This window comes from Pinus tabuliformis, chromosome 9, assembly GCF_031772625.1.
Source record: "Pinus tabuliformis cultivar Carrire ecotype Pingquan chromosome 9, CPIR1, whole genome shotgun sequence".
NCBI lineage: Eukaryota > Viridiplantae > Streptophyta > Pinopsida > Pinales > Pinaceae > Pinus > Pinus tabuliformis.
Genome location: NC_142307.1, coordinates 1,294,259,589 through 1,294,272,716, shown reverse-complemented (window position 1 = coordinate 1,294,272,716; position 13,128 = coordinate 1,294,259,589). Strand labels below are relative to the sequence as shown.

The 13,128-nt window shown below is 37.2% G+C and overlaps 1 protein-coding gene across 1 annotated transcript; it reads right to left on the bottom strand.

Annotated features, from left to right (window-relative positions):
- Positions 1–1,066: 1,066 nt before the first annotated feature.
- Positions 1,067–1,687, bottom strand: LOC149153297 (WEB family protein At1g12150-like). The gene has a single exon (XM_089443776.1). It carries the CDS (start codon positions 1,685–1,687, stop codon positions 1,067–1,069), a length of 621 nt encoding a protein of 206 aa, XP_089299902.1.
- Between the last annotated feature and the right edge of the window lie 11,441 nt (positions 1,688–13,128).

Sequence of the window (13,128 nt, the reverse complement as noted above, 5' to 3'; positions counted from 1 at the left end):
CTCAAAATCTCTGGCCATGTAAAGGGATTCAAGAATTCTTTCCAAACTATAACATCAAAGTTCCAAGGTTTTACAGCTTGAGTTAATCTCATACAACTGCCATCATTTAGAGAAGAATCACATTGAATCTATTTGCCAGTATTGATAGAGCTCGGAAGTTCATCAACATTTTCTAGAAAAAGTTTCAGAAGAGCGATATGAATTTTCCCAAGTAGCTTTTGAATCATGGTCATGGAAAGCCTGAAGAAACTCAACTAGTATGAATGGGCACAAACCAATCACATCAGCGAAAGTATATAAAAATCGAAAAAACATGAACAGATTTTTGACATTCTCCTTTGAATCCTGAAATATGTTGCGATTCAACTTTCAATTATTATATCCAGATTTGAAGGCCCATTGAGAAAAAGGCAGATGTAGGAGCTTCTCTGGCAGAATCTCTGTTTGGTTGAATTAAATTTCACTTAGGCAAATGGGAGTTCCGAAAGTGTGCTGAGTCCTACGTGCAGCACTTCTGCGGAGTGCGCAGCGCATAGAGGAAGTGCGCAACACTTCTGCAGAGTGTGTAGCACCTGAAGGGAGTATGCAACGCCAAGAGTAAATGCGTAGCACCACCTCCTTATATTAACTTGGCTTTGATGTTTGACTCGTGTGTGTTAATGCAGGGGTGCATGGGATTTGGAGCTAAACTTGGCCTTCAACGATACTTCCATGGGACAGATGTGCAGCAGCATCTTTTGCCTTTTCTTCAGCAGCAAATGGCAACTGCCAATTTTGATCTGGCTTTATGAAGCTCTGCATTCAAATCTGTTGCTTTCATTTGTTCTTTGTTCTGTTGCTGCAGAAGCCTCCCTTGCTATGGCCTCCCTCTCAGCTGTAATTGAAATCCTTTCCTTTTCTGCTTCCATACAAGTCCGTTTAATAAGGGCATGAGATTCATGAGCTGCAAAAATATCCTCCTGAAGCTCCTTTGCCCTGATTGCATTTATTTCTACTTTGGTAATTTTCTCTTCTGCTTGTTTGATGGAAAATACCTTGGTTTCCATGCAAGTTTGGAACTCTTGTTTCAGCTTTCTAAGCTCTTTTTTGGCATCTTCCAGCTCAGCTGTAGTTGCATAAGCTCATTTCGTGCAGAAGTAAGATCTAAGTGCCAACCTGTATTATCAGTCTTACCATTATCTGTATTTGTAGCACATACTTCTTCAGCACGAAGCCTAGCAATTTCAGAAGCCTTATAAGCCTTTTCTCTAGATTCTGTTGCTTTTCCCAACTTCCAAGACAAATCCTGGACAACTTTCTTAGCTTCTGTCAGTTCAACCGGAGCTTGAGCCTTTGTTGTCTCTATGTTTTTCAGTTGTTCCCTTAACTTAGCAAAGTCCTTTTGTAGAAGATGCAGTTGAGTTTCATTTGATATTTGTCTCTTTTCTTCTGGAATTTCAAGTCTTTTCTTAGTAATTTTATCTCCAATAGCCCTCTCTCCAAACATATTGACAGCAGCCTTAACTGATTCAAAAGGAGCTCTCATGTCTATCTCTACCCTGTCACCTTTATGACTACATAATCCAGTATCAGAAGTTTCCATGTTGTCCATCATGTTTATATAACTTCCCTCTTTAACAGCAATGCCCTTTTTTCTGCTGCAAGCAAGTCTCCAAAACCTCTGCTTAGCTTCTAACCATGGCATCATAGTTCATAACAATTGCCTCGCCCAAGTTTGTTGGACAAAACCGTGTATTTTGCATCTTTAGTAGCATAGTGCCAATCTAATAGCTTTTGATATGATCATGCATAGTTGCATCAATAATCTTGTTGGAACAAATTGTTGTCGAGTCATAAATGTTGGAATAGTTTAACCTACCCAAGATTCATACCTATAAATCTCCAAGTAATTCTTCTCTAGAACCATGAGACCAGAAACTGTATACCTTTCATTAGAAATAGCCTTGTCAACAATGTACAATGCCCTCTACACAGGATATCTTTTTCAATCAAAGCAGAGAAACGAGCTCACCATATAATGAGATGAGGATTAGCAACATGGCAATAAACCTCAAATGCTATGTTCTCTCCTTCTCTATCACAATCCAGCCACAAAACCAGACACTGACATCTCCTAGCTTCCCTCTAGATCATTAAATACATGAAGTGCTACACAGGGAGATCTTTGAATCAATCATTCATTTGGTCATATCTTTTGATCCGGAAGCCGGTTTTGAGAGTGTGATATACAGTTGGAAAGCTTTTTCCAAGATGCTTTTGATGGACACACTTATGACATGTTTTTCACTGAAGATCATGTGCAAAATATCTAACAAAACCAGACATAGTAAGAGCTCATGTTGATCCCTGGTGACATGCTGCGAAGACTAGAACTAACATCAGCCTTATTGGGGATGGAAACTCCTTAGAGGTGTCAAGAACACCGTAGACCAAGTGCCTCATCCATTGGGAAATACGGTCACAAACAGTTGCAAACCTGAACAACTTATACCAACCAAAAACATAGATACACTGCAACCTATACATAAACAAATACCAAAAGCAAAGTGTTGCCTTGGGCAGCTTATTTATGCACAAACCTACCCTACTTTGTAGCAAAATCAATAGATCAAGTGATGTTGTAATTCCAGATCAACCAATCAAGTAATTGTGACAAGGATGCTGCTTGGAAGTGCTTGAACCAGGACACAATTGGAAAGGCTGACAGCCATCCATGCACAAACTGAGTTTGGCTGTGTGAAAGACAATCTGACTTATCCTTCAAACTAAAAAAATACTCCATATATGCAACAATAGGATCGAAGAAACCAGACTCTGTTTGCTACCATAACTCCTCAACACAGGCCTCCAACTGTAAATTGTCAATGCAAACATCCACGAATAACCCTATTGTTTCTTGTTTTGATGGAGGAAGAGTTTCCAGAACTTTTTTGGATCTCGGAATTCATGTGATTTAATTTGAACATCCAATAATTCAATTTCATTTTCTAATCTTTCAGCAACTAAGCCAAGAAAACAATATTTACTTTTAGGTGTGAGCGGCTGGATTTCAAACAAAGAAACACTGATGTTGAGAAATTCTAATCAATCTGAAATTTTTCTAACTCATCCCTTAAATTCAATAACATTTCACTAGATAACGGATTTTCCACATACCCTGTCATTGGTGATTACCATCAACGTTCTGAAATCTGGATTCTGGATTCGTTGGCAGTGAAGTCGCTTTGAAATTTTGAAGCTTGGGATATTGAACAATGGATTCATCAAGTAGATGATTTCAGCCTTCATATGTGTCTAACTGTTGTCCACCATCAGCAGTCAGATTTGAAACTTGCATGATCTTTCTCAAAGAAGATCTGTCACCTCGTCCCCGGCAACGGTGCTAATATGTTCTCTATATGTTGAGATCTTATACGGTCCTTTCCATAGGTTATCGAACTTACCATGCTTTCATTTGTCCTCATTCCGTGCATCCCAACGCAGCACCAAATCCTCTAGCTGATGGAAGACAATGTCTTATTTCATATCTGCTCATAACAAAAGACAGTATGCAGGAAAATCAAATTCCAATTTCAGATTGTGATAAAGATTCAGATCGTGATGATGAAGAAATCATTGAAGCCTTCTTTGATTTTTCCCTTCAACAAAAATCTCAAAATGCCAGTCACTTCATTACACAAGATCATCGCCACCATACAGTAGCTTCTTCCTTGCTTGAAGATGAAGGAATTTTGCAGCTTGATATTCAACAGGAATCACATGAAATGAATCAGCAGTCTGAGGAAAATTTATATACTCCTTTGCTTGAAATTAATGAAGATATTCAACATCCTTGTCAAACTTTAGGAGGGAAAGAAGACAATTATTGTTTTAGCAAAAGAAAACAAAAAGTATTATCTCCTCTATCTGAAGATGAGATAGATCAACTCCTGAAAGGTCATGTTACAGCCCAAGCTAATGCAGGTTTGCAGTGTTCACATCGTCAAGTAGGTGTTAGTGAAGCTTCATCCACTTTTGAAAATGGGGACAGTCTTGAAATTAGATTTGTAGATCGGCGAACAGATATTGTTTTCTTTCATGAAGATGGTAGGGATGTCATGTTTGACAATCTTGAAGAATGTTTTCTATTTAAGAATGACTTAGACTATGAAATTAAGGAGTATGAGCCTGAGAGAGACATTATGCCAGAAATCGAGTCAGAATTTCTCATGCTCAAGGAATTTACAGCTAACACTCAAATAGCAGAAGCTTCTACCTCTCTATGCCCTCCTATCAATCAGCAACCAACTGTTCTTTCAAATCAGAATGAAGGAAGTACTTGTATTTTTTATGTTGGACCTTAAGACAAGCTAGTACTTCAGGATTTTCAAGATCCCTTCGCCATTCTTCTGCAAGAATTGGAGAAGATGAATGTTCTCTAGTTTGTTAGCATAAGCCTTGGTTTTAGTTTTTATTGTGAGTTGCCTACATGTACGATGTTCTGCCTACTCGGGGAAAGTGAGAGCAGAATTTCAGTGAGTAGCCATTTGCTGGATTGGTTACATTGGAAGGTTCACTTCACATGATTGTACATATTTCTTCAGTAGGCAGGTGGTTGTCATCAGTATTTGAAGCCCTCAAATCTCGATGGTCTGTTGCCATTAATAAGTTTTGTAAGTACTTGTTTCAATTAAGTAAGTCTTGAGTCATTTTTTTAGTCAATTTCAAGTCAGTTTCAGAGTCAGTTTGTGTCATCAAGTCATCAGTTTTCAGTCATGCATTTCAGTTTGTGTTTTTGACCGTATTGGCCCACATGGTTAGGCACTTGGTCTATGGTGTTCTTGACACCTCCAAGGAGCTGCCATCCCCAATAAGGCCAATGTTAGTGTCAGTCTTTGCAGTCTTCCACCAGTGATCAAATATGCTCTTATAAAGTGGTCTTGGGGTGTCGAAATCAAATTTTTGTCATTTCAATGAGTCTTCAAGTAAAATTTGGTCACTAGGTATTAGGTCTAGGATTGTTTTCACTCCTTCCAAAGTTTTCCAAGTACTGGTCCATGTCACCATTCGGTTGAGTGTGCCATCATTCAAAGAGTTGTCATCATTATTTCAGGTTCCAATGGGTCATTTTACACCTTGTTTGTGCTTCAGTTGTGCTTAGGTAAGGCTCATTTCTCTCTTCTAGGGTTTTGAAGGTAATTTTTCTTAGATGGTCAAATCATCAACAAAATTGTATCATGATGCTCATACACCTTCCCCTATCCTTAATATACCTTCTTAAACACTTCCCATCACTTATATCCCTCAAATTCATCATTTTCCCACAAACCCTAGCCTATTGCTACAATTTAACACTTTTCTAGGTTAGGCCTATGTTTTGCCATTTTAGACCCCTTCCCCTCACTCAATCTTTGAAATTCTACTTTCCCCTGCTTCCTGACATCCCTCCCTACATCCCAAAATTTTCTCAAGAAATTAGAAGCCCCTCATCCCCTTTATTTCCCTTCATTTCTACAAATCCCCTGTTCCACACATCGGGATAGGTTTTATTCGAATGATGTTTTTGAGCAAGAAAAGATGAATTTGAAAAAAGTGAGAGAGGTTTTTTTCCCATAATAGATTCAAGAAGAAAAACATCCTTCAGTTTTTACATAGGTCTCATGGTTTGGGAGAAATTTCCAAAACATCATTTGCCTCAGGAGAGTTGCTGCACTTCTGGAGCGACCTTGGGAAAATCAATATTTATCCTAGGTGGAGTGACCAAATGACTTTCTTGATGAGTCAAATGATAACTAGACACAAAAATATTTCCAATGAGTTATCATGAGCTCAATTTGGAGTTGAGTAAGACCTTCAAAAGTTGACTACACCATCAATCTGCATTTTGGCAGCCTCATTCTGCACATTTTGACCAGCCTTGGGAGATTGAGCTTTTGATAAGGCAAATGAGCTCCAAATTGAAAAATTCAAGATGTTCTGGAAAGTAGACTCAACAAGATTTCCAAAGAGCTATCCCACACTTAATTTGGACATCATTAAGGCACTCTAAAGTTGATATGAAGTTAATTGCACGTTTCCTTAAGGCACTGCGCATTTGTCCATGAGAGGTGCTCCACATTTCCTTAAGGCATTGCGCACTTGACAGGATGCCTATTTTTTTCACTGTTTCTTTCAGAAATTGCTTTTCACCTATGGGATTTTAATCTTTTCACTAATTTAATGTAAAATCATGATGTAATTAATGTATATTTTGGTTATCTAGGGTAGATACATTACGTGAAAAGCTTAAATAAGATGAATGAATCAGTTTGCTTCATACCAGGAATGTTTCAGTTTCAGCATCCTAGTCTTCAGTTGTCAGCTCAACTTTTTGTGCAATTGATTCCTCCTCTCATGGATTCGACCCCTGAGGCTAGGATTTGTTGTTTTGAAGCCTATATTATGTATTTTCTCAGTCATTGTGTGGGTTGGACTCACTTGGATGCTCAGAGCTTGATTGTACATCATTGTAAGCAGTTTGGCAAGGAGATTAATAAGATTTGTAGCTATTTTTATGGGATCCTTGTGGTATGGAGTTTTAGCACATTTTCTTCTTTTGTAATCATTTGTTTACATGTTTTATGTATGCCATCATCCATTTCATTGCTTCTTATTGAATGTTATCAAGTTTGATAGGTAGAATCCATTGTAACAGTGCTCTGCCTTGGGAAATCATTCAATATTTCATGTTTTCTACTGTTTGAGAAGGATCCATGATTGTCACATGCCCTTCTTAGCTCCTCATCAGTCTTAAACACCTCACACCATTAAGCCTAAAGTGCTAAAGCCTATGCCTACCTTGCCCCATAGAACACCCTACATTTCTGACCTAATTTCCCAGACCTAAACTGCCCAGCTCCATCTGATCCAGCGAAACACCAACAAAATTCAATCAAAACCTTCAAGCTACTATACCTAGCCTAAAATCCTTTACCTGATCCAGTCATCTTGACTGAGATGCTTAAGGAGAGAGCCCTCTCCCGGCCTAGTAGGGCTAGCCACTAGGCTAAGCTTGGTTTGTGGTTACCCTGGAATTTCCTCCCTTCAGCCTGAGGTCAATTTAGGTGATAACAACCATTATTATGCATATTTAGTTGATGATTTCTCAAGGCTCTTTTGACAGTTGAAGTCACTTCCTTGCCTCAAGTACCACTTCAATTAGGTGGCCTTTTAATATCAAATTCGTAAGAGCAACCTACACCTTTCACCACTTTATCACCTCATCACATATCAATTGTTAGTCAACTAATTAAAACATGTGCTAGATTATTTTCAAACTCAACAATCAGTTCCCTTTTACTCACTTACTTATTTTCAATATCCTTGAGGCATAAAAAAACAATCCAACATTCTCAAGCTTATATATTTGCATATTCTAACACTTTTATCATTAAAAAGGAAGAGGTTTAAGAATTTTCCATTTCAAGTTCCTTTGCATAACTCGAAATTTTTAAAAACTCTACTCCAATTCCCTTGAGCAGTTATTATCAATTGAGTTGGTCATTTCCTTCTGTATTCATCCCATCCTTCTATGTACACATGCACTTCATGAGAAAAAATTAGTGTCCAACCTATCAGTCCTGTGCAATTTAGATTTAAATTGGTAGATCAAATATAATCTAACAGTGTCAAAAATTCTTAGTTTTTATCTTCATCTTCCTGTAACTTTGCTTCCTCAATTAAATATTTACTATATAACGTCCATATGTGACCACATTATTATGGAACTCTCCCTGGATGTATTGCCTAGCAGTCCCTGATATTATCTCAAATTCAAAAATTAGTAACAAATCTATCATTTCAGTTGTTTATCAATCCATTTCAGATACATATGCATAAATGTACATTCACATTATGCTTTGAAACATGCATGCAAACAATACTCCAATCATGCACATTAACACACTTGTGCATTATCCACACCTTTCTCATTATTCATGTACAACTATTAAATACAATAATAACTTGCTTTATAAGAACCTACATTCATTCAATGACCCATCCCCTGGGCATGACATGTTGTCCTCTTTCATAGGACAATAAAAAATAAGAAATCATTTGTTCCAAGCAATATGGAATTATTAGGTGACTTTTAGCCTCACTTGGAGTATAACCAATGCTACTGCTTGATTTTCTTACCATTCATGTAATTATATCGTTGTTGGAATTAGATTTTCAAGAGACGAATTATTACCTAATTCCCTCTCAATACTATGATAATACCAAAACTATACATACAATGTTGCTATCAGTTGTGGGATGCTACATGATCAACTCGTATCTTAGGAGGGTTTTTACAGTAATCTTTACTAACCTCTTGATCAATACTTTATTATCCATAGCCTTCTCCCCACAAAACTCTTTGCAACATCCTTATTAGCTTATTTAGCCATATGGTCTACTTATTCCTAGTTACATGTTCATCATTAATCCAGTTAATCATAATAATCATCTTATGATAACCAACTATTATGAGTCTTCCTTCATGCTATACACATGCTCATTCATTAGTGTATGCACTCAACATTTCTTTATGCACCTAGCCTTATTATTTTAATAATGGTTATCAGTGCATAAGAATTATTGGTTATTTAGTCTCTTGCAATTTTATCATGCTTGTGCTTTTATTCACTAGCATACGACAACACTTTCAATATTTTGAGGAAAAACTCTCAAGCAACAAAAGATGAGTTGAGAGATTCCCCATCATAATTATGGTTATAACAATCAACCATCTGCTTCTACAATTATCATGCCATTGAGCTATTTAGGGAGATCTAAACAACTTCTTAACTTCATCCCTTCACAACCTTACTACCATCAACATTCCACAAAATTTCTTCATTTATTACATCTTCAATATTTTTGTCTCAATCTCTTAGTAGATATCTCATACACAAGTCACAAAGCCTTTGACTTCTTTTTTTGAAAATCTTGGATCGGTGTGGCCATTTTGTTGCACCCAATGATCCTAGTTCCATGTTATACAACCTTGCTATTGTTCTCCTTGCTATAGAACCTATGTTCTATGATTTATCTTTGATCCATTACTTTAGCAATTATGTTCATGATATATTTTTCTTTGTGGTGTTTCTTTGGCCGTCTAGACCTATCATTTGTACCACATCTCAGATTAGTTATTTCCTTAGCCCATTCAATCTTAATGTTGAACCTTCACTCTGATACGACTATGTGTATTATAACTCCAAATTCATTTTTTATTATTTTATATCTCTTGAACCCATTTAATTTGAGTGCTAAACTTGGCTCTAATACCATTCTATAGCACACCCAACCCCATAACTCTGGTTAAGGTTGTTGAGTGTCTATATCTAGCCTCTTTGGTAACCTTAAGGAAGTGGGATATCATAATTTCTCTTCCCACAATTTCCTTGAAACTCGTTTACAAGATCACCATCATCTTCTCCTCATCAAGAGCTTTACAATGATATATAATTTTCCCAAAACTAATCTCTAGCCAAGAAGTTCTTCCCACTTAAATATTTTAACCTTCAAGGGCCATCTCGACACCTTTGAACTACCACATGTCATGCTCTCACTTGTTCAAATTTGTCAGCTCAAACCAATAGTAGGTATATTAGGCATCAATGCCTAGGAAAGGCTTTCATTGGTTAAACTCACCAATCTCATTTAGTTCGACCCAATACTGGGTTGTCATCTAATGGATCTCAACCTTCCATTATTTGACTTTTTCGTCTACTAGTCACTGAGCCCCCAACCATCAAGATACCTAGTATATTTCACTGTGAAAATAGTCGATGCCCAAGACTTAACATCATGATAGGCTAATAGTTGAGAGGCCGATAGTTGGGCCACTTGGCCACTTGGCCCATGATGAAAACCAAATGATTTTCCTAAACCTAATCTCTTGACATCCTAACATTTGATAGTCTAATATCCTGATGCCCAATATTTAATCATTTGATGCCTCGACACTCAATATTTTGATGCTCAATATTATAAGGTCCACATCACCTTTGTCTTGGTTGCCACTTGGCTACCACCACAACATCACTATGCACTTTGATCATATTCATCATGCTTCATTATTTTTCTACATCAAAATGCCATGTCAATACCATGCCATCTCCATGTTAATGCCATGTCAATACCATGCCATCTCCATGTTAATGCCATGTCAAACCACATCACGTGACATATGATGTTCCATGTCAAACCAGTATTGGACCTAATAGTACTAGAGAAAAGGGCTTGATAGCTTCAAACTATTACCCTAACATCTGAAACCCTGACAACTGATAAGTTGATACACCTTCGTTAATTGATAGGTTACCACCTATCCAACATGTGATAGACATGTTGTGTTTTTTTGATATCGATATTTCACATTGGTAATCTCTCCAAAAATAACCAAGCACATTGATGCCCAATCTCTTAATAATTTCCAACACGAGCTATGAAACACCTCCACTATGCTCAAGGGTTGATACGTCATTTTTCTAGGTCATCGACTGACTAGGAGGTACATGCAAACACTCACTCTCGCTCACGTCCTTTCCCTGATCCAAATAGGTATTAACTAGCAGGGATAATCCCATTATTCAACGAACCTATCATGGTTTTCGATATTAGGAGTTCACTTCACATAAACCTTGAGATTTTGTCGATACTAGATGTCCCGATACACCTATATTCATGACCTTGGAAACATCACTCTGCCACTATGGAAAGTCTAATGCAAAATGTTAAACCCCAAATTTCAAGAACCAATAAACTAAGGCTTCCATGATGAATACTTCCTCTAATGATGATAAGGTTCCTGCCATTCACTGGTATATTGGGTTATTTGTGTTAGGGAAAGTTGCAGCTACTAAGTGTGGAAATTCTAACACCCCAGGGCCTAGTATCCCGATACTCCTAGTTTGATAGCTTGATAACAAACTCGTCAATCTGAAAAATATCATGGGTTTGGCTGGCATTAGGCATTCCCTAAGGGAGTCTTCACTGGTTAGATCTCGATGCCTGATACTAAATATTTTACCTCCCCAAGTCTTAAGTCCCCTTTTGACTAAGGTCCTCGTTGTGGCCCCATAATGGTCATGTATCAGTATGTAATCCAAAAATTTTAACATTCCAAATACATAAGGTGGGGAGTTAATACTTGAATTTATATTCAACATGAATCCAAGGGGGTTAATCCTTGAATTTCTCACAGGAAAGCATGTAAGCAAAGAGGATCCTCAACCTGTCCCGAGAGTTAAAAAGAGACTTTGATGGGGACATGAACTTCTTAGAAGACTTATCAACTATAGAGATCTTCATTAACAATGAAGGAACCTAAACACTTCATCCTCACTTCTGGTAGCCAATCAATTTCTCTAGTATTACTCATGAGGTTGTTGTTCATATTTTTCCTCTTTTTATGCCATCAGACACCTTCCCCTAACTAGAGAAGACTTACAACTTATCATCAATCCAAATAGGGATAATGCATAGTTTTTTAGTCCCTTAATTGACATAGTAAGGCCAACATCGTAACAAGGAACCACACCAACATTTTTAAGTCCTTCAATATACTTCCACCTTTCATGACTTCTCCAAGGGACCATTTGATACTCTCCGTCAAACGTTCTATGAAGACATCTCTCATTTGGGTCTTCACCTTGAAATCCAAGATATTTCTCTTGCATCTGGATCTAAATCATTAACAATGCCTTCTAATCTCTCAAATAGTCATATGGATTCCCTAGAATATCGAGAATAGAACAATTTTAGTGATTAAACCCACTAGGAGCTTCTCACAACCAACTAGCCATCATGGATATCCAAGAGACTAAGGAGATTAACCTCCTGAATCTTCCCAACCCTACTTTTGACATGATTCAAGTTTGTAATCAACCGAGAACTTATTGATAGGGAAAAGTACCGCCAACAATAAGAGGGTCTCCCTAGTGCAAAGTCCATGTTATACGTCACACTATTTGGGATAGGAGTCCCATCCAGTATGTGGGCTCAACTACCACCATCTTTGTTTTCTCTTGGATTTTAAGTGTATAGATGTTATCGTGAGGGTAAGTATGAAATACCCAGAGAATGAGGACAAAATCAACCCACAATTGATACACTTGTAATACAAAGTACAAGAATATAACAACATAATAGTAAGAAGAAGTATGCCTCAAGAGGAGTTAGTTAACTAAAACCATCTAAGACATACACAAATAAGAAAGTACTAGAAGTTAATTGTGAATTAGTTCACAATAGGTTACTATTGTAGCATGGAATGAGAGAGCAAAGATTCAAGTGAACACATGAGAAATAAGCTATGAATTAGGTCATCAACTATAACCCATATGAAAGCACAAATGCACACACAATGGAAGTACCAAATAGCCTTTACAACCACCATGAAAGTGCACGGGAATCGACGTTGAAAGTGAATAGCTTCTCATTGAAAATGCTGCAAATCTAAGTACATTTAATATAGGTCCACCAAAATGGAATAGTGGAAGGTAGGTTGTTCATATCATCTCCAAGATAAGTCCCTAGCCTCACCACAACTTAGCCTAAAATCTGCCAAGAACAAGAGTGCTCACAACTACCTAAGTGCTAAGAGTTATGTTAAAAGACTTGAGTGATAAAAGCCAAAATGCTATAGGCATGAGGATACATTTATGCAAATAGGTAGGTGCCCCTTCACCTTCCCCATGACTTTTGACTTCTTTGTGACCTTTCATTTCTAATGACTTTTGATATTCTTATTTTCTTATACATGATTTTTGGTATTTAGCTTTTTCATGAATATGATATAATATTATTTACAATAAATGAAAGGTCATGAAGTCTCCAAGTGTGCTTTGATCCAAACTCCTAATGTACTTGGAGAGACAGTAATTTTGTTGTAAATTCGAAGATTATCACATAAGCTTATATGAAGTCCATATGTTTGTTGTTGCATTGATTGTCGACCAAAACTAGCACCTTGTATCTTTGTTGACGTGGTGAGATACATATTTTCGTACATGGTGTGAACCATGTGGAACTACCTTGTAATATCTTACCCAACCATTGTATTAATAAGTCAACCATAGTTGTGCAACACTTCCATGGAATTAAACATCAAACTAA

Coding starts and splice junctions, on each gene's coding strand:
- LOC149153297 (XM_089443776.1), bottom strand. CDS start 1,687: ATGATGCCATGGTTAGAAGCTAAGCAGAGGTTTTGGAGACTTGCTTGC.